Source organism: Oryza brachyantha, chromosome 3, assembly GCF_000231095.2.
Source record: "Oryza brachyantha chromosome 3, ObraRS2, whole genome shotgun sequence".
NCBI classification, from domain to species: Eukaryota; Viridiplantae; Streptophyta; class Magnoliopsida; order Poales; family Poaceae; genus Oryza; species Oryza brachyantha.
Window position 1 is genome coordinate 25,622,833 of NC_023165.2, and position 26,754 is coordinate 25,649,586.

General features: G+C 41.3%; 4 protein-coding genes and 3 non-coding genes across 7 annotated transcripts; 5 read left to right on the top strand and 2 right to left on the bottom strand.

Annotated features, from left to right (window-relative positions):
- The first annotated feature begins 706 nt into the window (after positions 1–706).
- On the top strand, positions 707–3,515 carry LOC102700413. Its single transcript, XM_006650544.3, has 7 exons — positions 707–961; positions 1,195–2,175; positions 2,276–2,357; positions 2,440–2,506; positions 2,592–2,777; positions 2,865–2,925; positions 3,021–3,515. Exons 1-7 carry the CDS (start codon positions 832–834, stop codon positions 3,164–3,166), a joined length of 1,653 nt encoding a protein of 550 aa, XP_006650607.1. The 5' UTR covers positions 707–831; the 3' UTR covers positions 3,167–3,515.
- A 1,217-nt stretch (positions 3,516–4,732) lies between these two features.
- LOC102700692 (60S ribosomal protein L13a-4) lies at positions 4,733–6,641 on the top strand. The gene is made up of 4 exons (XM_040521859.1): positions 4,733–5,082; positions 5,176–5,292; positions 5,387–5,474; positions 6,264–6,641. The coding sequence occupies exons 1-4, from the start codon at positions 4,811–4,813 to the stop codon at positions 6,405–6,407; spliced, it is 621 nt and encodes a 206-aa protein (XP_040377793.1). The 5' UTR covers positions 4,733–4,810; the 3' UTR covers positions 6,408–6,641.
- Positions 5,766–5,844, top strand: LOC121054038. Its single transcript, XR_005811505.1, has one exon. It is a non-coding gene; the product is annotated as a small nucleolar RNA R12 (small nucleolar RNA).
- Positions 6,022–6,104, top strand: LOC121054024. Its single transcript, XR_005811491.1, has one exon. It is a non-coding gene; the product is annotated as a small nucleolar RNA SNORD24 (small nucleolar RNA).
- A 1,574-nt stretch (positions 6,642–8,215) lies between the features above and the next one.
- Positions 8,216–8,288, top strand: TRNAR-ACG. Its single transcript has one exon. It is a non-coding gene; the product is annotated as a tRNA-Arg (tRNA).
- A 718-nt stretch (positions 8,289–9,006) lies between these two features.
- Positions 9,007–13,982, bottom strand: LOC102700972 (LRR receptor-like serine/threonine-protein kinase RPK2). Its single transcript, XM_006650546.3, has 4 exons — positions 10,553–13,982; positions 9,906–9,966; positions 9,443–9,724; positions 9,007–9,347 (listed from the first exon to the last, which is right to left on the bottom strand). Exon 1 carries the CDS (start codon positions 13,750–13,752, stop codon positions 10,597–10,599), a length of 3,156 nt encoding a protein of 1,051 aa, XP_006650609.1. The 5' UTR covers positions 13,753–13,982; the 3' UTR covers positions 9,007–9,347; positions 9,443–9,724; positions 9,906–9,966; positions 10,553–10,596.
- A 6,484-nt stretch (positions 13,983–20,466) lies between these two features.
- Positions 20,467–23,677, bottom strand: LOC102701247 (PLASMODESMATA CALLOSE-BINDING PROTEIN 2-like). The gene is made up of 4 exons (XM_006650547.3): positions 23,381–23,677; positions 23,039–23,278; positions 22,810–22,843; positions 20,467–20,856 (listed from the first exon to the last, which is right to left on the bottom strand). The coding sequence occupies exons 1-4, from the start codon at positions 23,445–23,447 to the stop codon at positions 20,673–20,675; spliced, it is 525 nt and encodes a 174-aa protein (XP_006650610.1). The 5' UTR covers positions 23,448–23,677; the 3' UTR covers positions 20,467–20,672.
- Between the last annotated feature and the right edge of the window lie 3,077 nt (positions 23,678–26,754).

Below are 26,754 nucleotides of genomic sequence, written 5' to 3' on the forward strand. Positions count from 1 at the left end.
CTCGTTAGTACAGGATGCCGTCACCGAGAGTTTCCAAAAAAAAAGAAAAGAAATGAAAGGTCATGCGACGCGCGCGTGCATGCACACATAGGCCTGAGCACAAAAAGACCGAGACCAAGAGACCGGACCAAAAAGACCGAGACCGAGACCGAGACCAAAAGGACCGAGACTGAGAAATTCGGTCCCGGTCTCGGGTGGAGGAGGTGAAAGACCGATAAATTCGGTCCGGTCATCGGGTACATGCCTCGGGTACCCGAAATACCCAAACAGACCGAATTTATCTTGTTTTAGTATACTGTCTCCTTATCCTTGGTTAAACTATGGTTGAATTTGTGATTGTACTTTGGTATTTGTGACTTGAGACTCTGTTCTGTACTTCTGTGAATCGGTTAACTATAAATTATGTTGTAGAATATGAAACTATACATTGAAATTTCCCGTGATTTTTAAACTTCACTGAAATTTTGGACACTTCAATCAGGACCAAGACCAAACAAGACCAAGACCGAATTTCTCGGTCTTATGTTTTTTTAAGACGATCAGACCCAAGTTCTAAAAAACCAAATTTTCTCTTAACACCGAAGACCGAGACCAGACCGAACAAAAACCTACGCACGCCCGATCCGCCGTACGATTTCGGGGAGCACGACGCAACAAGCCAACGGAAAGGGTTAAAAGCACTCCTTCTTCGGACATTTTTATTCTTACCCTGACGTTAACGACTTGCCGCAGAGCTCCTCGTCACACGCTTCCCCGTCTCCTCGTCGTCTCCTCGCGGCGGCGGCGGCGGCGGGGGTGCACCAGATCTGGAATCCGCCGCCGCAGCGAGGGATGGCGATGCTCCAGGGCGGTGCCGCCTTCGCCGCCTCCTCCTCCTCCTCGTCGAAGCGACGGAACCAGCAGCGTAGGCAGCGGCGGAAACGCGCCGCCGCGAGGAAGAAGCGGGGAGCCCTTGCCTCAGGTACCGCGTAGAAATCGTCCTCGGGGTTTCCATCTCCCTCCCCTAATAATAGGCATGACTCTGCGCTTCGATCAATCTAGCTAGCAACCTAGCATCTGTGAAACCCTCTCGTGTGAGAAGGTGTAGACATGCTATTTTCTTCTCTGGTATTTGTTTTGAGCTTTCAGAAACCTCTGTTTTGTTCAGGTTGAACCGTTGAAGGCTACCTGATTAGATTGTATTTTTCCCTGCAGAGAACACTGAAGAGGAGCACGCTGATACTCGAGGATGCCAGCCTGACATGTCTATTAACAAGTCCGAAAACGAAGATGCCTTGTCAACTCAGGAAGATTTGCCCCGGAAATCAGGTCATAATTTGGAAGCAGTGGAAGCAGATTCGTGCGTTGAATCAGTAAATGGTGCCTCCAATCAGTTGGTGTATTCTGTTGGGAATAACAATCAGGAGTGCCCAGAAGCGAAGAACACTAGGCCGGCAGGGATTTCGCAACACTGCGTGTTGGGCTCCGACAAAGCTTCAGACCATGATACGTCTTCTATGGCACCGCAGGGTTCTAGATTTGATGTAAATGGCAGATTCAATGGCCTACACTCCACAACCGAAGAGAGGCTTTGTCAAAGCACAGCTCGTGAGGGTTTTACCCGGATGTCAAGTACTGGTTACAACCCTTATGGTGTAGAGGAGAACCGGAGCACAGGATCTTTTGTGGGAGAAGCTACCCTGCACAACCATTTTTTGCATCCACAACATGTTAGGGGTTACATAGACAACCCGTTTATGATTTTTCCTCCTGTAAACCCAATGAATGCATTAGATCCATTCAATCAAGGTTTTAACTTCTTCCAGACAGGAAATTTGCCCCCTTACGGTGTACCAGATGTCCGTCATGATGTAAACATGCATTATTTAGGTGCCATGGGGAACTGGGGATATGGATATGGAAGAACTATGGATTTTACCAATGTAGAGAGAAATAAACAGCACATGAAAGAAGCAGCTTACTTGTCAACAGACTACAGTAATGACTGCATAAGGCAAACATGTTTATCTCAGGCGTATGAGCAAAAGCCTCCAATCCCCTTGTCACCAAGACTATCCTTGAGAGGGTTTCGCAAGAAAAAGCTTCTTATTCTAGATCTCAATGGTTTGCTTGCCGACATCAATCAAGATTACCACAATGCTCATATGGCTGATGCAAAGGTTCGAGGCAAACTAGGTGAATTTACTTCTATAATCATCCATTATTATCACTTGCAAAATGTTGTTCTAGAGTTATTACAGAAGATGTTAATGCTCAAAATATACCTCCCTACCAGTCTTCCGAAGACCTTACTGCCACGATTTTCTTAGTTTTTGCTTACAAAATTTTGACCTAGGCATATGGTCCTCAAGAAAAAGGTATGATCTCTTGTCCATTTTTTTTTGTGAATCTCCCATCATTACTTGAATGGTACTTACTGTGTAACTCCTATTTCTCCAGGCAAAATGTTGATTCAGTCATTGATATCATCATGAGAGATTTCAAACCTTCCCTACTATTTTGTTGGGTATGTCATATCTAACACATTGCTATCTGCATCTCTATTGCAAATTATTTTTGTGCTGGAACCTTCATGACTTTACAATGGGTAGGACATGTCTAAATGCACATTTACTGGACAAAAAACATTGGAGAACATTCACAAACCACTGGTACTGAAGGAATTGAGGAAACTGTGGAACAAGGAAGAACCTGATCTACCATGGGAGGAGGGGGACTATTCACCCTCTAATACACTACTTGTGGATGATTCTCCTTACAAGGCTCTGCGCAATCCGGTATTAGCTCCATTCTCTTTCACATGCCACCTCAATTTGTACAGTATTTTTGCCTTGTTGATTTTTTTTCCATCCTATGTTGTGCAGCCATATACTGCCATTTTCCCTCGCCCCTACAGTTATCTTGATTGCAAAGATAGTTCATTGGGTATGTGATTATTTCATATTTGTAGATGCTCTTCTAATCTTCTAGAGTAATACAGCTTATTCATGCTGCAAATTGTAATGCCTACTACTAAGCAGGTCCTGGTGGAGATCTTCGTGTTTATCTGGAGAAACTCGCTGTTGCAGAAGATGTTGAGTGCTACGTTCGCAACAATCCATTTGGCCAACCTTTCATCACACAGAGTGATCCAAACTGGAGCTTCTATGCTCAAATAGCTAACTAGTGACTCTATTTCCTGGATTGTAGGATTGTTAGTTCTCTGATTCTTTTCCTGTCCATGGGAGGTATTTGCGAGGTGTAGGTATTGTAGTGTTACTTAAAAGGTTTTTACATTCTTGGTAGAGGTATATAACATGATTAACACTACTGTATACCTCTAGCTCTTAATATTTCCCAAGGACCAAGTTCTCCAGTCGATATGGGAATTTTCACTGCAGCTTGTATCGATCTTATGGCGGTAGTTCTGACTCCAGACCAAGCGGAAATTTATACTTTGTTATTGTACCATACCACCATTGTATGCACTACTTTTAAAAGCATATTGGAAAAAGAAATCAGTTTAACGAATATCAGAGGACTTTGCAGTTTGCACTATGTTCTAGCTTCGTACAATGATCTTAAATGAATGGTCCGACTGCCATTGGCCGGTGCTTCAATGTTCATGGCTGCTTAATGTTTATTCAGCTCTACTTCCAGGATTCCACGATGAAATTTCATGCCTCATTTTTTTGGGTGAAATTAAGCATAAGTTGGCTTATTAATGAGTAAAAAATAATTGTGGATAAAACTTTTATATATATATGTTTTTAGCGACATGAAAGTAAAGGCTAAAAAATAAACAACGATAAAAAAACATCAAAGTCCATTCCAAATTTAAGTTATAAAATTTAAATTTTGACTTATAAACATAAGTAGAAAGATAGGGATTTGTAATCGTTAATTCATTCATTTGTGATTTTAAACAATTACCATAAACATAGAGTCATCCAACATTAGCCTCTTGTCCATCTACATGTTGACTCCAGATTTAAGGGCTTTTATTATAAAACTACAAATTTAGCACTAAAATTATCATACAACTGCAAAAAAAACTTTATCAAAAAAAACTAATAACTTAAAAAAGACAATAGTAAAACTTTCAAATATGTAGTTTTTTTTATAGCTTCTCCACTAAATTTATAGTTTCGTGTTACGTAACCTTAATTATGTATTCTATCTTTTTTTTAATTTGACGTCATTGGTTGTTGGATCTATATTTTATCGTTCATCTTATTTAATTTTTTTATACAAATAGATAAAATTATAAGTCATTCTTAAAGTTTATTTAGTAATAAATCAAATCATAACTAAATTACTAATAATTATATAAACTTTTGGGGAAGACGAATGATCAAACGCGTACCTAAAAGTCAATGATGTAAAATTAAAAAAGTGAGCGGAGTAGTTTTACGATAATTTTGTCAAAGTACCTATAGTTTTATAAAATTTACTCTCTATTTACATATTTCCAAGCTGAAAAAGAACATGAATACGTTTCTTTGATTTTTTTTTTCACTTTATTGCATATACTTGTTTGAAATCCATTAGTTGCCCATTGCAGTCTATGGAACTCATTTGCCCCTATCCCTATTTTAGGGCCAAATGCTCCAAATGTGAAAGGCATTTCGCAAGCGTGTTAGGCCGTCGAACAGAAAAGGCACACGGCCCGGCCCGGCCCGGCCAATAAGGAGAGAAAGCGGGACACCCTAACCGAGTGGATCTATAAATCAGAAACCCTAGCGTCTCACCCCGCTCCCATTCCGCCTCCACCCTCCAAACCCTAGAGCCGCCGCCGCCGCCGCCGCAGCCTCCAGGAGGTAAGTCGAAGATGGTGTCCGGCTCCGGCGTGTGCGCGCGGCGCGTGGTGGTGGACGCGCGCCACCACATGCTCGGCCGCCTGTCGTCGGTCATCGCCAAGGAGCTGCTCAACGGGCAGCGCGTGGTGGTCGTCCGCTGCGAGGAGATCTGCATGTCCGGCGGCCTGGTCCGCCAGAAGATGAAGTACCTCCGCTTCCTCCGCAAGAGGATGAACACCAAGCCCTCCCATGGCCCCATCCACTTCCGCGCCCCCTCCAAGATCCTCTGGCGCACCGTCCGCGGGTAAGCAGGAAAACGGCGAGCAGATCCATGGGTTCTCCCTTCTCCCTTGTCGTTTGGATTCTGTTCTGATTGCCGCGTGTGATGTATCTGCAGCATGATCCCGCACAAGACCAAGAGGGGAGAGGCGGCTCTGGCCAGGCTGAAGGCGTACGAGGGCGTGCCGCCGCCGTACGACAGGACCAAGCGCATGGTCATCCCCGACGCGCTCAAGTACGTTGGATTCGCTTCTTGTTCGGATCTCGGTGCGGTTGTTGTGCGGGAATCTGTGTTCTGATGGTGTTTGTTTTGTTGCCGTATTGTACAGGGTTCTGAGGCTGCAGCCTGGGCACAAGTACTGCCTCCTCGGCCAGCTCTCGAAGGAGGTTGGCTGGAACTACTATGACACCATCAGGGTAAGCTACAATTCCTTTCTTTGGTTCATAGTAGTCAGTGTTGTAATTGATTGTTAGGAGTGATGTTCACAATTGTGATTGGGTTGTTACCAGCAGTGGTCATAGTTGTGAATGGATTGTGCAGTGGTAGATTAATGTGTTGGGCCATTTATTTGGTTTTTGGAATGCTGACACTTCAATTTATTGGAAATAAGATAGTGTGTATTATGAAATTGAGCACTATGGTTATGACTCATTTTTCTTGTGGACGTAGATATTTACAGGGTTTCTCTTTTGTGTGAAATGTGCATGATCTGAGTGATGAAGAAAATCAGACGGATTCCCACTGATTTTCCAATATGATTTTAACAACCAGCTACTTCTGACAGATCATTCCATTTCTGACTGTAAAAATTAATCTTCTTTCCATCTGTCATGCTTGGGAATGTGTTATATGTCCATATAAATTTAGTGCATTAGCTACACCTGATTTTCTTTTGATTCAAAGAAACGTTTTTACTGTATTGATGATGTATCTTAATTTGTGGCATTGCCTGGTTTCTGAATGGGCCTGTGATGTAAGCTAAATATTTGCTACTCTTGATGGGAATTCCCAGTTGATGATCTCGTACCACCAAGATCTCTGAGGCTAATAACATCCATGTTTGATAGAGATCCCTTGTTGCGTTTTCAGCTTGCCACTGTTGTTGCTTCTAACTTAGCCAGCAGGCAAATTTTCATATTTGCTCTATGCCATTATTTTGTTGATGGATGCATCAATTCTCACTGTTTTTACTCCTAAATCTTCAGGAGCTTGAGGAGAAGAGGAAGGAGAAGGCCAAGCTTGCCTATGAGAGGAGGAAGCAGCTGACGAAGCTGCGAGTCAAGGCTGAGAAGGCAGCCGAGGAGAAGCTGGGTCCTCAGCTGGAGATTCTTGCTCCGATCAAATATTGAAGCTATAATAATTTCGTGCATCATCAGTTTTGTGAAACATGTGCCCTCTTATTCCGAGTAGTTTGGTGACTTATGATAGTACAATCGAAGGTGTTGAAACCGTTGTTATGCATCTCAGTTCTGCTACTCCTATTTTGAAATTTTCTATTTGGTGAACTATTTCGTTTGTCAAATGTGTGCATTTGGAGATTCGGTGGCTATCAGATTCCTATATGAGCAAAGCGGTTTTTGTTATTTTGTTCGCCAAGTTGAGCACCAGTCATGGTGCGTTTTTAGGAACTTCTATCGGACAGATTGGCGCTTAGAACTTAAAATTAGATCATGCAGATCTAGCTACATTTAACAGTTGATCGAGCGCCAGTTATAGAATTTACTGGTCAGAGTAAAATAGGGTTCGAGGTGATAGGTATTCAGGTAAAATAGAACTCGTGGAGATACCTACGAGGTAGGTATACAGATTGAGAAAATTCGAGAGAAGTGTCATGCTAAATGTTTGATCGGATGTTAAAAGTGGTTTTGGATAACTGTGCAATTAATTTTTTGATTCATCTCTGTATAATGTTTTATTTAGGTGTCAAAAAATGATGTTTTTAGAAAAAAATTTTGGGAAGGTATGTGTTGGGCATTGACCGTAGCCAACCAGTTCCCAGCGGCCGCCCACAATATAATCCAAACCTACATCACGGTAAGATATCGGCCTTCTGCTGCTTCGTTCATCAGGCTGAGGAATGGTTTTTGGAGCCATTGTCCGCATCTGTTTAGCAAACCTTTGATGGCAGGAGTAGGACGGGACAGTCAAGCTTAAGATTCATGCTCACATTGCTCGCATTAGTGCATTGATATGTGTAGGTTTCCAGTGCGATTTTAACACCAGCTACTTCCGACTGGTTTCAGACAATAACTGATAAAACTTCCGTTAAAAAAAAGCTTTATAATGTGTTCATTCATGATTAGTTGATTACTGAGTGATTTCACATGTGACAGTGTAATTACTTTTGGACAATGGATATTTCATTAAGCACGTGACATTGCAATGGGACTGTGGTGTAAGCTGAATATTTGCTACTCTAGATGGGGTTTCCCAGTTGTTGTGTAACCGCTAAGAGCTTGAGGTTCATTACAGATCTCTGTAATTCTTCAGTAAAATTTCTAAGAATTGGCTCCGTATGGTGTGTTATACTACTGGTTGTAACGTTTGAAATTTAATATAAACATAAAAAATGATAAGTGTTCAAAGTTCTTTTGATATTAAAGTAAGTCACAAGCAAAATAAATAATATTTCCATAATTTTTGAATAAGACAAATGGTCATATATTGCAAGTAAAAAAATCAAACATCTTATATTATAAAACGGAGGGGTTAGCTAAAAGTATCCCTAACAACTCATCTAAATTTAATCATCCATATCTTTATTTGGATGATTATCTAAAATAATTTTATTCTTCATATTTCTTTGTGCTCCAGCCAATCATTCATATATGACATCCTCCATATATCTTTAGAGGACGAAGAGAAAACGTCTAAATATAGAGTTTCTTTTTCCTGAAATAAATGATTTCTAAAAATAAAGGATGTGATAGATATTCCGTTGGAGTTCTATTTTTATCTTTTGTTCTCTATTTTTAAGACAGAGGATGAGATATAAGAGCTGTTGGGATGCTTACTAACCTGTATTTTCCTCTGCACTTTTTGCTTGCTTTTCCATACCGTCCAATTGCTTTGAGCCTTCTGTTTGATTTGAGTATTATCAGAGTATGTGTATTGTTTGTCGAGTTAGAAACCTTTGTCAACCGATGATCGACAAGATGACTCCGTGGCCCAATGGATAAGGCGTTGGTCTACGGAACCAGAGATTCTGGGTTCGATCCCCAGCGGAGTCGTTATGTTTTTGACCCATTTTTTCGCTCTGGCCCGATATATCTTCACTTTTAAAAAACTTTCTTGTTGCTACTATTTTTTTCTTCGGTCTTTTGCTTTGCCATTTTTTACCATTTTTTCACTCTCTGACCTCATATATTTTCATCATATTTTTCACTTTCTGCTACTATTTTTGTTCAGTTTTTTTGCTTTCCTTTTTTCCCCATTTTTTCATTCTCTGACCTGATATATATTTCATTTTTTTCACTTTCTGCTACTGTTTTTTTAAAAAAATTTCACCTTTTTCTGCTATCTCTTGTCTGACATCTTGCTGGACACCATACACACCATGCATATACACCATACGGTAGTATCTCTTGTTTGATCCATTGCTGGACGCTATACACACCTGGTCTAGACAGTACCGGCTAAAGTTTCAACAGTACAAAAGAATAATCAATAGTTGATACTACATCATTTTCTCATTTGGTGGAAAAAAGAAGCAAGATTGATGATCTACTCTTAATGGTAGCACAGAAATGGGGAAAAAGCTAGGACGGGCACCCACTAGCCACTGTCATGATTTATGACCCCTTTCAGCAAGTAAACACACCAAAGCTTGCAAAACAATGATGGCCTATCAAAGCAAAGGCTTCTCATCAACAGTCCTCCAATTATCCATGAATTGCAGGCTTGCGATATCGTGCTCCAGAAGAATAGGAAATGGTAAGACTTGAAAAGTGAGATCAATGAGGGCACTTGTTTGCAAATGGCCACTCTGGCTGGAGGATGTTCAGTCTGTACTGCTGAGTACAGTGGGCTAACATAGGATCCTTCATTCAGCTCAGTGGCCAAATGTTCTACAGATTGTCAATCTGCCAGAGTTCAAAGATTGACACAAAGAACTCTGGGGACAGTTTTACCTGCAGAATTTCCAACAAGAAATTTCATTGCCCCACCGCATCATGACAGTTGATTTCCAATGAGAGCCACACTTCGCAGTTCGCAAAGCCACACTTCGCAGTTCGCAAAGCGCACAAACCTATCTTCTGTTAGCTTCACTATGTTATGCATGCCTTGTACTGCATGGATGAACAAGAAAAACAAGTGCCCACATGTTAGGCAACCATACATATGATCAACCAGGTAAAGACTCAATAAGGGACTAACATCTCACCCTCTCAGAAGAAAAAGAAGTATTATGCTTGTAGGGCATGCTAGGCGCAGCCCAACTTCCTCAGACGTCCCCTTTTGCTGAGTAACTTTACTAGACTACTTACTTTCTAACTTTCAATCTGTCAGTCAAACAGTAATTTAAAACCAGGTAATCAACAAGGGTTCAACTGCCATGCATGTCCTACTTGATCCGTTGCGATTTGAGAGTACTGACATGTGGCCAGTTTGTCCATTATTTGTTTCGAACATCATTGGCAGTCGTGATCATAGAATCCTCCAAAGCCTACATATGAGAATTCAATAACTTAGTAAATGTGTATTCATATATCATACAGAAAAACTAAACTCTACTCTTATTGATCAAAAAATGCAGCATCAAATCAGACATGTAATGATAGAATTTACATATCATGGTACAAATAGAAATTAGTGATGGTCATCTATAAAAAGGAAAATGAACTTACTCTAGTAGCAAATCATCTGATCAAGATCACAGACTTCATCCCTCTGATGTCCCATTGCTTCCTGCAGATAAGAATACGTCAATAAAATATCCACTATTTCATAATAAATGGCCATACAAAGTGGTTGAACATAGAACAAGTGTTTGTTTTAACATTTCAAATTATCACGAGAGAACTAATTGTTATGCCAGTTGTTTCTGCAACCACTAAGCTTCTTGGGTTATCGAGTTCTAATAATATAGGATGGTTGAATGTTCACTAAGCTTCTTGGGAGCATCAATTACTCGATATTGGTTGATTACATGAAACTCACTGATGATCCAAGCCCAAACAGAAATTTCATATGTTCATAACGCACAACACAATTCTACCGGAAAGCTATCGTACAGTTTTACAGAATTGCTAGTATAAGTTGATGGGGCAATTTAATGAAGTAGGAACCACAGTCCACATGTATTAAAATTATGCTCTCCGGATATCACATGGGAAAACTTGTGTTGAGCCACGTTTTTATGATTTCTTAAAATACAATCACATGTCGGTAAAAACGGTTACATACAAATATTCCAATCATAGTTTAGTTCCATCATTTCTTAGTAAAAAAAGCCCAGTAGATTTAACAGATATGGAAAGTAGGCTCATTGTACCTTTCTCAGTTTGCAGACATTAGATTATCCTTGAATTGCTATTCCTAGTAAGAAGGCGGTCTGAGTTCCTTTAGTCGTCGAACAACTTGCTTCATTGTGGGCCTAGATGAAAGAGAGTCAACAGTGCACTTGATACCAAGGTGAAGAATCTCAACTAAGTCATCATGTGGGGCCACATCCCACAGTCCTTCTATGAAGAACTCACGGGCTCGACCCTTCTGCAGAAGCATGCATGCCCAGGCAACAATATTGAACCCATTCCCATATGGAGAAAAAGAAGGGTCCAGTGCCTTCTTGTCTGAAATAAGCTCAAGAAGTACGACTCCATAGCTGTACACATCTGCCTTATCAGAAACACGGCATGTCATTGCATACTCTGGAGCAACATATCCAAAAGTACCTGCTACACCAGTTGTTGCATGTGTTTCTGAATTCCCAAGCAGTCTTGCTAATCCAAAATCAGACAGGTATGCATTGTATTCATTGTCAAGTAAAATGTTGCTTGGTTTCACGTCCCGGTGCAGAATGCGAGGGACGCAACTATCATGAAGGAATCCAAGTGCCCGTGCAATATCTAGAGCAATTTTGTGAAGCATTCTCCAATCAATTGGTCTCTTGGTCCTTTCTTGTATGAATCTTTCCAAATTACCACCAGGCAGAAAATTATATATAAGAAACATCTCTGAATCACTGAGATGGTACCCTATGAGTGTTACAAGATTTGGATGGCGGCACCTCCCAAGGGTTTTTACCTCTGCTTGGAACTGCTGAATACCCTGGAACCTTCCAATCGCAAGCCTTTTTATCGCCACCAGAACTCCAGGTGCAATCTCAGCTTTGTATGTTGCTCCAAAGCCACCACTTCCAATACAATTGCTTGCATTAAAACTTCCAGTAGCACGTACAACAGTCTCATACGTCAATGGAGCACCAATATCCACAAAAACAGTCACTTCCCTTCTGAGTGAACGTCTTGATTGTCTTGTTGCACATTTCCGTGTGTAAATATACAGGATAATCAGAGCCAAGAGAACAGCGACAATAGCTGATGCTGATGTAATCGAGGCAATCTCTATTTTGCTGAAGCCACCACCATTATCAGTACTTGTACTATCTGGTGGTGAACCATCTCCCTCCGTCAGTACTCGGACCTTCATTAATGTATTTGAGAATGTAGACAACCCACAAGGCAGGAGGGAGGGATTTCCTTGAATATTGTTGCATGTCAATGACTGCATATTCAAAGGCAATGGGCCAGACAATTTATTGAATGAAATGTCAAAAATGGATAGTGATGCTGAAGGGGTAACATCAGGAATATTTCCACAAAGCTTATTATTGTTCAGCAAAAGCGTTTTCAGATCTCCCAGTGTCACAAGATTCCTTGGGATCTTCCCAGACAGGGAATTAGACGAGAGATCCAAAACCTCCAGTGATCTCAACTTACCCAAACAGGATGGAATGGTGCCACTGAGATTATTCCCAGCTAATGAGAGAAATTTCAAACTCTGTAGATCTTTGAAACTGGCAGGAATACGACCCTCCAGTAAATTCCTGCTAATGTCCATCTTGACAACAGCACCCAGCAAACCAATGTTAGCAGGCATCACTCCTGATATTTGATTACCAGCAAGATCCAAAGCTCTGATGGCACTGCATTTTGTACTCAATTCCTCTGTAAGCCCACCAGATATCTTGTTGCCCCGGAAACTGACAATCAGCCCCTTCACATTAGTACACTGCTCCAGCAAAATTTCATGCAAAGATCCTGTGAAGCTATTGTAATCAGCGTGAAAAGCATACAAGGTATTATTTCCAAATCTGTCTGCACCAAAGGGTAATGATATAAGATGGCCTCCAAGATTGTTGTTTGCAAAATTGTGGTACACGGCACAACAATTTCCAGAGTTGCAATACCCCAATGATAGTTGTGCTAAAGCTTTGGACATCAAGACTGATGGATAACGAGATGGGATGCCATCCAATAGCTGGGAAGCACAAACTTTGTTAGCACATGCTGGAATAGTGCCGGATAGTTCATTTCTGCTGACATCAAAAACAGTCATACAATGCGGACAAAGACCGTTATCGATAGAACCGGACAATTTATTCGAGCTGAGATTGAGAAACTTGAGGCTGCTGCACTGCCCTAGCACCCTGGGAATCACTCCAGAAAGTAAGTTTTCCCCAAGGTTAACCATTTCCAAACTATAACACCTTCCCCAATTGCTTGGAATGTTCCCTTCAAGACCTGCCCTTGGCGCCCACAGCACCCGAAGCTTTGGCAAAGCTGTCACACTTTCCGGAATTCCTCCATGAAATGTATTGAGCTCAGACGAATTCACAGCATTAAACTGGCTCGACAATACGAGTACTGACAAATCCAAGCAATTTCCTAGTTCCGTTGGGATCAGACCACTCAATCGGTTACTCGATATGTCCAAAACCTGCAACTTCCTCAAATTTCCAATCTCAGGTGGAATCGAACCGTCCAGCAAATTGGAGAACAGCTGCAGGGAGCGGAGCTGCCTGCAATTCCCCAAACCTGAGGGAATTCTCCCCGTAAGAAGGTTCCGCGACAAGTCAAGCTGCTTCAACTTGGTCAAGCTGCCAAGAGCTCCGGGGACCGACCCGGCGAGGCGGTTGCCGGAAAGATTCAACCTCTCCAAGCTCTTGCAGTCAGAGAGGGAGCCATGAATCTCACCATGCAGGAGGTTGGAAGCGAGGTTAAGCACCCTCATCCGTGGCGGGAAGGAGGCCGGAAGGGCGCCCCGGAGAGAGTTTCCCGCGAGGTTGACCACCTCGAGCTTCTCTAACCTCCAGATCTCCGCAGGGATCTCGCCGCGAAGGCCGCACGAGGGAAAGGAGAGCTCTCTCAGCTCGGCGAGGAGCCCCACCGCCGATGACAGCTCACCAGCGACCTCCCGCCCGGGCTCCGAGCGCGCCAAGGCAGGGGGCGCGGCCACAAGGGCGACGACCCGGCGACTTGCATCGCACGTCACCCCGGGCCAGGAGCAGTGGTCAGCGACCCCAGAGCCCGGCGACCACCGCCCCAGCAGCGCGGCGGCGCCTCCGAGCTGGAGAAGCGCCGATCTGTCCCGCTCTTGGCCACGGTCGTCCAACGCGGAGGCAGCGAGGACCAGCAGGAAGAAGAAAACGAAGAAGAAGGAGGTGGCCGTGCTCCCGCGAGCTGGCACCATCTCCGCCCAGCCGAAGAGCCCGCCGACGACGGAGACGACCTGGCTCCGGGCGCGGTGAGGTGGACCAGCGCGCGCCCTCTCTTCTTCCGGTAGGTGCAGCCGGGTGCGGCGACGAGGATGAGAGGAGAGGAGAGGGAAGAGACGACTCGACTCACATGGGGGAGGAGGAGGAGGACTCGAAAGTAATTAGCGGCTTTCCCGAGGGGGAGACACGTACTAATCCGGCTGCTCCATCTCTCTTCTCTAGTCTTCTCCTCCTCCGGTTCGGTTGGTGTTGGTCTTCGCTTGCTTTGCTGATCTTCTTCTTCCTCTTTGCTAGTGGCTGGGTTATTTACCCCTGATACATTTAGGGGGATTGATCGGTTTTTTAATTTATGAATAAAAATAATTTATAAATTAAAACGTTTATCTTATATATTCATAGCAATTTAAAGTCAAGGCTAAAAAATAAATTTTAATAAAATTTCCAAATTTAAGGTTGAAAAGTTAATTTTGGTTTACAGGCAGCGTAAGCGAAAAGATAGACCTATTGATTTTGTTATCACTAGTTTTTAAATATTTAAATGATGTATTTTATGTAAAATGGCTTTTTATATAAGTTTATTATCTATCATTTTAAAACCAGATTTTTTTCTCTTACTGATTATTGATATCCTAATAACCTTAAAAAATTGAACCATCTCAAACCACCCACCGGTACTGTCCTCTGTGCTAGTTCGTCCAGTGATACTAATCGTTAATTATTGTTTTAATATGCTTTTCCGTTCTGTGGAGGTTGTTGGTTTTGACGTTTCTGCCCTTGGAAAGATGGGTTTTGTTTGCTGATGGATGTGGCTGTCGGCTGTCCCTTCCTGCCCACTGCCCATCCTTTTTAAATTTTTTTTTGACCGGTTCGTGCCTTTCCTGGCTCAAGACCTCACCAGGAAAAAAAAATCATAATTTGCCGTACCAAATTAAGCAGAAAGTACATGCAAAAATGGTACAATGACGGTTTATTGGTAGATTTATTACAAGCAACCTGTTACGGGAGTCCAATAATTGTAAGCGGCTGTAGTTTAATTGAACTGAATTATATAACAATGGTTGGAGTGAAGATGAATTTACCAAACATCTTGCACATTAAATTAAGCAGAAAGTTGAAATTAAAAAAAAACATTGCATCACTCCTCGTGCACCTCGCATCCATATCATCAATTTTCATTCCCGATTTTGGCAACAAATTAGACGATTTTCCGCCCAATATTTTATTCATCCATCCAACCTATACCATTCATCAACTCCATCACCCACTGACCTGTGGGGCCCAGCCAGGGGAGACCGGGAGTGCGACTCGGTCGGGGCCGTGTGGGGGCCTCGTCCTTTCGTTGGTGCCCACGACAACGCGGGCGAGGCAGCAACAGCGAGACACAGCGAGCGAGCCGCTGAGCCACAGCGATGGATGTGATGGCGCCTGCGGCCACCACGCTGTTTCCTTGCACTTTCCTCACTTCGCCGCATTTTTCCCCCTCCCGGAGGTCTTTTTCCTTGATTTTTCCTTGTTGACTTGCTCCGTACTAATACTACTGTTAAAAAGTATAAGGGCAAATACGAGCGAAAAACTATATATATTACGGGGAAAAGTATTAGCTTATTGTGTAATTTATGTTTTATGCCTAATGTCTACCGTAAATATTTTTTCTCACACGTGAGCAAGAGCTAAAGGATTTTTTTTTTATCTTATGTGGGCCTATCTTGTGACCGGATTAATGTTATACCACTGTGAAAATTGCTTTAACAATGATCTATTATTTATGAGTCACATCTTAATCTTATACTACACTGTAAACACCGAGGTTAAGCCTAGTCCAGAACTTTGAAACATTTTAGATATTTTATAATTACATAAACTAACAAATGAATAAATAAATTAACTATAACAAATATTCAGGGCGGATTTGACATGGGCGGTGGGGCTCGAGCCCCGCTATCCCGTTAAAGCTATTGGAGTCCCATGAACACCCCCTAGAATTTCATGACAAAGATCAATAGAAGAGAGCTGAAATTCTATGCAGCTTATTCATACCCCCTAATCTCACTGTCTAGATCCGCCACTGGAAATATTTTACCGTAATTCAAATATTACTTGGTACCAGCGCCATGGTTGAGAACAAATTTGACATTTGAAATTTTAGGCCATGTTTAGTTCCTAAAATTTTTCTCCCAAAAACATCATATCGAATCTTTGGACACCTAAATAGAGCATTAAACAGAGATGAAACGAAAAACTAATTGCACAGTTATGAGAGAAATCGCGAGAGGATTTGAGCATAATTAATCAATGATTAGTCATAAGTGCTACACTAACCCACATATGCTAATGACGGATTAATTAGGCTTAAAAGATTCGTCTCGCGGTTTTCAGGCGAGCTGTGAAATTTGTTTTTTCATTCGTGTCCAATACTCCTTCCGATATTTAGTCAAACGTTCGATGTGACTGTAAAAATTTCTGTTTTTATAAACTAAACATACATTTGGACCTGTTTAGGAAAGTTTCTCCTAGCTTTAGCTTTTTCCAAAAGCTGCTTTTACCAGAAGCTGCTCCAAGTGGTTCATAATTTCTAAAAATCTGTAGTTACAAATTCTAGAAAATAAATTGAGGCCCTATTTAGATCTTTCAAAATGGCAAAAGTTTTGTCATTTTGAAGCACTTTTTGGCAAAATGAATTTAAATACTGGGCTAAGAAAATGACAACTTTGTATTTGGCATTTAGCAGTCCATAGTAACAAATTTCACCAAAAAGTGTATAGGGATGAAGACCACCTCTCACTTTTGCCAAAAAATTGACAACTTTTACATGCCTCTATACACCAACTTGCAAAAATGCAATACCAAAACTTTTATCATTTGTCATTTGCTATTCCAAATGCCTCTAAACAGGATCTGAGAATTCAGAAACTAGGTTTGTAGTTTTTTTATATTTTTAAAAACTGACTACAAAACGACGGTTTCTCCGGACCTAGAACTCCCCGAACAGTCGTTACTGCCGTATATAGTTCAGAAAGCATAGAACGGGCCCAACGGGGAGCGGTGTGCCGTTGCGTGGCTGCGTGACGAGAGCAGCAGCCGCGAGATAGCGGCACGGAGGACGTCACGTAGCACCGCCACCGAGCTTCCCATCCCAACCACCCCACGTCCACAGCCTTGGAGGACCAGAGCCCACCGCTCGAAACTGACACGTCCGGCCCCACCACCCCCAAGCTCTGGCGGGGCCCACGTGCCAGCGGCGTCACGAGAGCAGAGCGCGTGTTGTGAGCGCACGAGGCGGCAGCACCCACCCACGGTCGAGTCTCGCCAGGCGGGTCAAGCCGTGGCTGACTGGCTGCGAGCCGGGCCCACATGTCACGGCTGGCCTACGTGTAGTGTAGGAGACTGGACTCGTGTCCGTTGACTCGATATGTGGGGTTCTTTTGGTTAATAAAAGATTGAAATGCTTATTTCATTCTTTTATAGGTATTTAATACTATAAATAATAAAATTAAGTACTATAAATTTAAAATATACAGATGAATATAAACTTCTATATAGGAATCCTTTTTAAAGAATACAATGTTTAGTATATGAAAAATACCGCACGTGTCTTTTGTTTTGGTATGTAAGCTGACCAGACCGGATTTCATTATCTACCGAAAAAAGAGACTGGATTTCATTGTACTATTCGAGAGTAAAATTTGCAGATATCACTGATGCCAACTTGCCAAGTTCGTATCTTTCCGGTACATGGCGAAAAGAGAAAACAGCTGCATTTTCTTCCCATGAGACTATGGACAGTTGGAGAACTTTTCATACACCCAATACCTGCAAGTTGCAACTCGTGGCTACGTATCTTTTACATACTTGTATGCAGAGTTTGGTCAGATCACAGTGCCTTCGTTTCAAACGGCATGAGAACAACTTGATCGGTTGATCAGAACACTTTGGACACGAACATTCACTGATGGAAGACCAGTCAATCACCACCAAAGAGCTGCTAATATCCCAAGGGAAAGGGACTCGTGGGGCCAGTTTGAAGTATATATTTGGGGTTTTAAGCATGAGCTTTACATTCCCTTTTTGTTTTTAAGTATTTTTCATAAATTCTGTCGAGTGATATATCTTTTTTCGGGTTTAAATCAAAATGTTGAAAATTTTTAAACGCGAATTATGGCTAGCGCATTTAAAAGAAATATTATCTATGTTAGTACAACATGTAGTAATGGTCATGGGTATTATTGGATTGTTAGTTTTTAATGGACAAAAAATTGTAGCGTCGTGTATTGGTGGTAAGTTGATGCAGCTATCAAGGGTTGTCGCCTTGTTGGCCCTTAGGTCAACCAATGATCTCGAAGAATGTTTGTTTTACGCAATGCCTATGATGATGCTAACTCACTTGCAAACGATAATATTCCTCATTTAGCATATCAAATCATCCATCTTTTGTGCATGACGATCCTTTGTCGCTATTATTAAAAAGTTATTTTTTTATTTAACGTTAAATGTGAAGATATTATATGGGATGACGGCACGAAAAAGACGCGGGAGGATCATATGTAATAATGGAGCTCAAGCGACAATAGAGATATGCCATGAGTGACCAAGTGATAGGGCTTACATTACTAATTAATAGGTTTTTTATCTACCGATTTAAATCATTTAAGATTTAGTTATCCATCCCACAAAATCTAAGGAATGACTCCATTCTTAAATCTACTACACTAGTTAAGTGGGCACTGTAAAGGATACAAGGTGTTGATGTATAAACCCATTTCATTCTTTGAACCAAAAATAACTCATCAAGTATCATATGTTGAATTCATTGTTTCACTTCTCAAACCAAATAAATATTCAAAGAAACAAAGGATAGGGATCCAATGTCTAAGGTTCATTTGGAACACAGGTTTGAGAAAACGGAGGAATAAAAAACACAAAATTATGACAAGAATATAAAATAAATTATTGCACAACACATGAAAAATATATGAATAGGCGTTTGATTGGATCATAAGAAAAACATTTAAAGTGATAAAATTTCAAAAGAGAACTTTTTGTGAAGTTGGATGTCATGTTAAATTTTCTCTAACACTTGCATGGAATGATATATTCCATAGGACTCAACAGAACATAGCCAGTTGTTTGAAATAATCGTATAGGGAAAACAGCCTATAGGATTGGAATCCTACAAAAATTCTATATTTTTCCTTGAGATCAGGATTCTAAGACACTTTCGAAAGGAACTTTTGAATGCCACACAAACTTATTTTCACATGCGAAATTGCAACGACCTTCCTCACAAGTCACAACTTTCTTTTGAGTATGTATGCAACTCCAAGAGGATATTTCAGCAAGGGTGAAATGTCAGCATCCACAAAGTTTTATCGCTTCATCTGATGTTTGTACAAAAGTTTCTCTGTGCAAGTGCTTTAGAAGAAGGGAGGGAATCATATCTCTTAGAAAATCGATAATTCAAGAATTAAGACGTTTTTTTTTTTGAAATCTAAGAATTAAGACGTTGGTGTTGAGAAAAGTCGCCCAGGATCAGGATGTGTATGGAATTATGAATCTGATATGTACAAAGAAAATTTGCTGTTTCAGCTGACTAACCGCTCACTTCTGCACTAAACAATTTCAAATGAAGCTTTCAGAATTGTTGGTGACGCATAGCTCGACAGAAAATGGGAGCAGATTACGGCGCCGGCACTGGCCAGAGTCACCGTTTCACTAATTAAGCTGCATCTCTATTCTGATTTCATGCACAAAGCTGGTCGTGGAAGGACAAACCATACCTTCGATTTGTCAACCAAAATACCATCCGTCCCTGTCATATCAAAATGCGAAGGATATATACGGGCTCATTTGGATAATAGATATTTTCATTAGAAACAAGATTTTTATCCGGCCTCTGCATCTAAGTAGGTATGTGAAAAAAGACAACCACCTGAGGAAGTGATTTTTTTAAAGAAACATATAACTACAATATAATTGTAGGAAAATGAGTGGTAGTTTAGACTTAGGATTTTATTTTAGCTAAGTTCTACTCTTATTTGTAATAAGTATCAAACTATGCATCTACTGTATTTAGCTGTGCGCAAGCTCTGCATAGGGCCGAAATGATCTTTGGTGTGGTTCTATCCACTTGATGTAATTATCTTCATCTGATATCAATAAAGACTTCCTTTCTCTACAGAATAATTTAACTACCCTATAGTTACAAGTGTAACCATTATATAACAACATGCATGTCTCATGTAAATACAAAAATAGCTTGGCACAATTAAATTGTAATGATTGATCCGAGTATTACATTTGTATAATTTTAGAAAAAAAAACATTGAAGATGATTTATACCGCAAAGGGATCATGTTATGTCTTTGCATGAAACATCCACATTCAGTGCAAGAAATCCAAGTTTGTCCGTCGATGTCAAAGAACGGATGAGCTTGTACTAGGGAGTTCTAACGGAATTTCGCAAAAAAGAAAAAAAAAACGGCTCCAAAGACCACCACGCACAGGAACTACTGGCCATGATTTTTTTTTATAACAGAACTACATCAACCACGGCACTCTCCATTAAGCATCACCACAGATTCCGAGCAAACCATGAGGAGGATAACTGATCATAACAAGTCATGAAATGAAGCCTCCCAACTCCCAAGTCCCACCTAGCATGAACTAAAATTTACAGCAGAGAAAGCGAAAAGGAAATGGCAGCAACAACATGCGAACCCGGTTAGGGTCTCGCACTCCCAAATTCTTCACCAGAATGGAATACCATCATTGTCATCAAAGGGTTCTTTTCTGCTTGCCACTACCACCACTACGAAAAGTGCAAGAAACAAGACCCCTGGAACAGTAGAGGGGGAAGGGAGGGCAGGGTGCCTTGTCTCCTACTGATATCGCCCTAAACTCAGCTAAAGTTCAGAGCCATGAGAGAGCAGCAAGCAAGGATCAGCATCCACTTCACCATTCCGGCCACCGGGAGGATGCTGGCGCCGCTGTTGTCGTTGAAGCTTGAAGGACCTAGCCCCATTCCAGGAGGGCTGTACACACCGGTCGTGCCTCCGGTTGTCGGCGTTCCCGTCCCAGCGGCGCTGCAAAACAGATGTGCAAAGAAGAGTTAGCAGTTTGACAAAGAGTTCATTGGGTTGGCTTCTTTGAAACTTGTTGTCAGAAAAGGTGATCACCAGCATATCAATGCGATCAGCCTGATATTGTAACTTTTAACTAGCTAGACCCACATAAAACATAGCAGCTCTATGTATGATATCATGAAATCACTCCCTTTAGGCTTTAACATGAACTTTTCAGATCATATTCCAAATGTGGTGCTTGCTTAATGGATGTTCACTCTTAATTTATTGCAAGCATTGATAGAAGCCTGAAAAGAATGCAGTACATTCTTGCACATGCAGACTTATTTACGAAGTGTTGTAGCATGGTGGGGTTAGGAGCACAAGAGAAAGGGGACCATATCATATCAGCTCAGAAACTTTCAGACCAACCAAAAGATTGGGATCCATTCTAAAGAATCTACACATGTAATGACCCAACAAATCGCTAGCCTCTTCTAAATACTAATTCTAGTTTGAAAAGGAGGTGTTAGAGAGCAATCCTGAGAATCTGCATACAAACAAAAGTGACAAGAAAGGGCATCCGCCCATCATCTAGCTTGGAGATGGAACCGCAAGGGTATAGGATTCCCCTAAAAAGACTCTCTGAAGACACAGTTGTTCATCGATGCAGCCAAATGTGGGAGAAAAAAAGAACGGAACCCCACGCGCAAATGAGCTTTATTCCGAGATTTCCAACCAAAGAACAACACACCACCGTCCATCACTGAATGTTCCCACATGGCAGAAGCCACCAAATATATGTTATCACTAGTAGTACTAGCAAGGAGCCTGAGATGTATTAAGGCCCTGTTTAGTCCCAAAATTTTTTTCCAAAAACATCATATCGAATCTTTAAACACCTAAATAAAGCATTAAATATATATGCACATTAAAACTAATTACACAGTTATGGAGGAAATCGTGAGATGAATCTTTTAAGCCTAATTAGTACATGATTAGCCATAAATGCTACAGTAACCAATATGTGCTAATGATGGATTAATTAGTCTCAAAAAATTTGTCTCGCAGTTTCCAGACGGAATCTAAAATTTGTTTTATAATTAGACTATGTTTAATACTTCAAATATGCGACCGTACGTATCGATGTGACATCCCACCCAAAAATTTTTGGGATTTAAACGCAGCCTAAGTTATCTTCAAGAATGAGAGACAAAGGAGTAGACCGAATAGGTTGATAGAGACTCACTAAAAGATGTGGCGTTTACTACTCAATCTGGCATTTTACAAATCAGGCCTTATTTAGATCCTTAAATTTTTTTGCCACAGACATCACATCGAATCTTTAGAAACCTAAATTGCGTATTAAACATAGATGAGACGAAAAAGTAATTACACAGTTATAAAATAACTCACGGGACGAATCTCTTAAGCCTAATTAAACCATCATTAGCACATGTAGGTTACTGTAGCATTTATAAGTAATGACAGCTTAATTAGGCTCAAAAGATTCGTCTTGTGATTTATTTGATAACTGTGCAATTAGTTTTCGTTTCATCTATATTTAATGCTCTATTTAGGTTTCAAAAGATTCGATGTGATGTTTGTGGTAAAAAAATTTGGGAATCTAAACAAGGCCTCAATCTTTTATCTTGATTCAATCTGTTCATTGAATGCATGGAATCTTTGTTGGTTTTCCTATGCTTTAGTGAATGAAAGGCAATGCATCAAAGTGGCATGTATAGTGTGATTCAACTATGTGAAGGGGACTAAAACGTATAACTGAAAGTCTGAAACTGCGATTTCTTGGTCCATCCTTCTACACCTGAGATACGATGTTGATGCGCAAAGAAGCAAATGACCAACAGATACTTGAAAAATCTCTCTGTTCTCCCAAGGGACTAGCGTAGACCATGAATCAAGAGAAAAAAAAAAGAACTTTAGAACATAGCAATGCAGGGAAAAATAGATTACCTAGCAGAGGCAGGGTATTGGCAACCATTGGAGCCTGCATCCAAGAACAAGAACCATTAGGAAAACAAAAAAAAAAACAAATCTGAACCCACAAAAAATCTCTCATCAAACTTGCGTTTCTGAACTTTTGAGCCAGCAGGACCGATGGTGCATGTAGAGGAAGCAAAGAACCCCAAGAGAGAAGATATGCAAAGGAGAGATCGAGATGAGGAGAGGGGAGCGCGTGTACTTGGGTCGGTGGTGACGAGCGTGGCGGTGCCGGAGAAGACGCAGGCCTGGGAGTTCTGGTTGTTGCGCTGGTAGAAGCTGTTGACGGCGTAGGAGCAGTGCGCCTTGACGGTGTCCGGGCTGAAGCACGCCCCGCTCTGCTGGATGGGCTTGCAGTCGGCGCCGTCGCCGCACGCGTAGTCCAGCGTCTTCTGCAGCGTGGCGTCCGGCAGGTCCTGCCTGCAAATGCACCACGCGCCGTCTTCCCCGCCGCCGGCCATCCACCAACAGGTCAGAATAGCCGCCAAGAACACCAAACGCGAAGAAGAAGAAGGGAAAAAGAAAAAAGAGGGTGGCGGGGTACCTGAGCGGCCGGCGAGGGCGGCGGCCATGAGAGCGAGCAGGAGTAGGCGGGGCGCGGTCGCTGCCATGGATTGTGCTGTGCAGGCAAAGGAGCACGCTGCTGTGTGAGCTGTGCCTCGCTTGTTCTCTTCTCCGGTTCTCCCCCTCCCCCTCCCGTCTCGTACGAGTGGGGTTTTAAATGCAGTGGGATGGCTGCCTGGCAAGTGCTTCGGTTTTTTCCTTTTTATTTTTTTTCCTTTTCTTTCTTTCTCTCTCACTGACTCACTCTCTAGCTGTTTGAGACGGAGCGGAGCAGCGGATTTCACGAGAGAAACGCACAGGCAGCATCAAGGGCCGTTTTTACTACGAAAGTCGCGTGTCCCGTAGCACCGGGGAGCCAAGCGAAAGGCACCAGCGGCAGCAGGCGCCGTTGTGCGATGGCACGGCTGGCATGGCTGGGCTGGCCGGTCCAGCCAGGAAACGAGCGGTGTGCGTGGCTTTTTCACAAACGGTCAAAAAAAAAAAAAGAAAAACTGCGTGACCAACGCAACGCAGCGCAGCGCCGAGCGCCTCCACACCACGGCAGTGCCGTCACGCGCGGTGGCCGTGTGATGTAGTACTACTACTGGAGTACTACTACTGTGATGTTGCTGCTGCTGCTGGTACTGCGCGGGCAGGGAAGCGCGGCGCTAAACCTAGCAACGACACGGGTGGTGCTGCGTCCAAGGGCGGCCCAGGGGTTCTGTGCCTATCTCTGCTGCTTGCTTCTTGGGCGTGGCGTTGCGGGGTTGGGTTGGGGGCCCAATGAGCCAACCCCTGGATGATCATACTCATATGAATGATCATCAAAAGTCACGCGACTGTGCGAAAACTCGGTAAATTAAGGTTGTCTTTGGCTGGCGGGATGTTTTGAGGATAAGAGCAAGTTAGCTCCAATTTATCTATAGTCAATCTAATAGTCAATTTATATAATAGTTGTCTATAAAACATTAGCACATGGTCTCACATGTCATACACATTCTGTTTTGGAGACTGTGTGCAAGAAAAGAGTTCTACAAAGATTCATGGAATTAGAAGACCTTTTTTATTTTGGACGAGACGATAAAAGAGAAACCGAATACACATGTAAAAAACCCCCTATAGGAATACACAAGGAAATCGTACAATTGGCCAAAATAGATAATCAGGGTCATCTCCATATCATTTTGCATTTTTTGACAAATATAATCTGTTTGGCTGGTTACAAATTAGTAGTACACATCTTTTCTCTCTCCTCTCTTATCTTTTTAAAATATACTTATAGCTAGCTTATAGCTGCTATTGTACCTGTTCTAAGGCAGCTCATTTTTTTTGATGAAGGAGAAGTTAAATAGGGAACATTTTACGAGGATGATGCATGGTTGCATCCTAGTAAATTATCCTAGTAAATTATACATAGGAGTTTATAATTAGCATGTTTTATCATTAATTAGGGGCGATTATTTGACTTCTTTATGAACAAAACCAATGATATATTTATAAATAAAAAATAATTTATGAATAAAACTTTATATACATATTCTTAACGACCTAAAAAGTCAAATACTGAAAAATAATTTTCGTGAACACCAAAATCAACTCTAAATTTAAGGTTAAAAAATCATATCTTAGCTTATAAGCATAAGCAAAAGCGAAAAAAGGGTTAGTAATTCAACTTTGGCGCCACCACACGCGCCTCGCCGTCTGCCCATCTCCACCACCCACTATCAGTTTTTCTACCACCCAACCATCCCTCTAAAACTGCCCACATCACCCTCTACCCCCCTCCAACCGCCTTCAACCCTAAAATTCTATCCGTAGTTGTTCTACCAAAATTCGGGGGTGGTCATCGCCGTCATTGTCATCGATTAGTCATTGTTGCTTTCTTCTCACTCCTCTCCTTCTCTATGCTTTGGTCTAAGGTTGAAGACGACATTCACCGTTGGAGTGTGATTTAATGGTCAGGGCAATTGATCGATGGATTCATAAGTTTCAATTGATTGGTCAATAGCAAAAATGTTATATAATTTACTCCACCCAACAAAACATAAAATGGATCACCGTACCCCTGAAAACATAGATGACCATATCCAATCCCAACGTATTCCTGAAATATGGATGGCCATATCTAAATTTCACCTTAACCGCCAACTAAACACATCCTAATATTAGTATTAGTACTATGGACTTCTCAGGATATCAACATTCAGTTGGTATCATCTATAGTACTGCTAATTGATATATGAACTCTACGTGTTATTGTGTCTAATTGTCTACGTATCGGTGAACAGTACTATGGTAGATGATCTAAATTTATTGACCAATCAACTTCTCCATGAAGTATTGGAGTTGATCGACTTGTACTACCTCCGTCCTCTGAGACTTATTTTTAGTTTTTCTAGAAAGATTTCTTAAGTAATTTATTGCATTGAAGTTTAGTACAGTGGGGATAAGTGCATTGATTTTTATTTTAAAAAACAGGGGATAAATGTATCGAGAATACAAAAAAATGAAGGGTATTACCGTCTTTGTGGTTTTGTATGAGATATGTTAAAATAAAGTTTATCTATCAAAAAAAAAGTATACTATTGTTTCACGGTACAAAGGATTTAGATTCGTAATAAATAATTCTACACGTGTCTTTTGATTTGTACCAATAAAATATAGGAAAATTAAAGGACAATACTTTCCTAAAAGTATCCAGTGAAAACAATGGAAATTTTACCCACTAAGGCCCTATTTAGTTGAGAAATTTTTGAGTTTGGTTATCGCATGAGATATATGGACACATATTTGACATATTAGACATAGTCTAATAAAAAAACAAATTATAAATTTCGCCAGGAAACTACGATACGAATTTGTTAAGCCTAATTAATTCATTATTAACAAATATTTACTGTAGCACCACGTTGTCAAATCATGGTGCAATTAGACTTAAAAGATTTGTCTTGTAATTTACACGTAATCTATGTAATTGATTTTTCTTTTTACCTATGGGTAATATTCCATATCAAATATTAAATGATAACGTGAAAATTTTGGTTTTGGGAGAGTAAACAGGGCCTAAAAGAAATTCAATTTGTATTATCCTTCACTTCTATTAGCATGGGACGCAGGGGTTGCTGTTTCGTCCCGTTGAGGGACTGTCGCAGTCAGAACTCAGAAGGCCCTTTTTCTTTGTCTAGGCTCACTTGAACTCTAGCTCGCTCGCAGCACAAACCACGGAGGGAGAACGTAACGTACGCCTATTATATGGGTGCAATCTGGCGGTCTAGAGTAATATGATATTTAGATTAAGAAAATTTTTAGAAAAAGTGTCATGTTAAATGTTTGATCAAATGTCAGAAGGGTTTTTGGACACGAATGAAAAAACGA

Bases quoted from the DNA above. Each gene is read 5' to 3' on its own strand.
- LOC102700413 (XM_006650544.3), top strand. From the start codon at position 832: ATGGCGATGCTCCAGGGCGGTGCCGCCTTCGCCGCCTCCTCCTCCTCC. The intron at 962-1,194 runs GTACCGCGTAGA...TTTTCCCTGCAG, and splicing joins GCGGGGAGCCCTTGCCTCAG to AGAACACTGAAGAGGAGCAC. The intron at 2,926-3,020 runs GTATGTGATTAT...ACTACTAAGCAG, and splicing joins TTGCAAAGATAGTTCATTGG to GTCCTGGTGGAGATCTTCGT.
- LOC102700692 (XM_040521859.1), top strand. From the start codon at position 4,811: ATGGTGTCCGGCTCCGGCGTGTGCGCGCGGCGCGTGGTGGTGGACGCG. The intron at 5,083-5,175 runs GTAAGCAGGAAA...ATGTATCTGCAG, and splicing joins CTCTGGCGCACCGTCCGCGG to CATGATCCCGCACAAGACCA. The intron at 5,293-5,386 runs GTACGTTGGATT...CGTATTGTACAG, and splicing joins GTCATCCCCGACGCGCTCAA to GGTTCTGAGGCTGCAGCCTG.
- LOC102700972 (XM_006650546.3), bottom strand. From the start codon at position 13,752: ATGGTGCCAGCTCGCGGGAGCACGGCCACCTCCTTCTTCTTCGTTTTC.
- LOC102701247 (XM_006650547.3), bottom strand. From the start codon at position 23,447: ATGGCAGCGACCGCGCCCCGCCTACTCCTGCTCGCTCTCATGGCCGCC. The intron at 23,279-23,380 runs GTACCCCGCCAC...GCGGCGGGGAAG, and splicing joins CGCCCTCGCCGGCCGCTCAG to ACGGCGCGTGGTGCATTTGC. The intron at 22,844-23,038 runs GTACACGCGCTC...TCTTGGATGCAG, and splicing joins GCTCGTCACCACCGACCCAA to GCTCCAATGGTTGCCAATAC.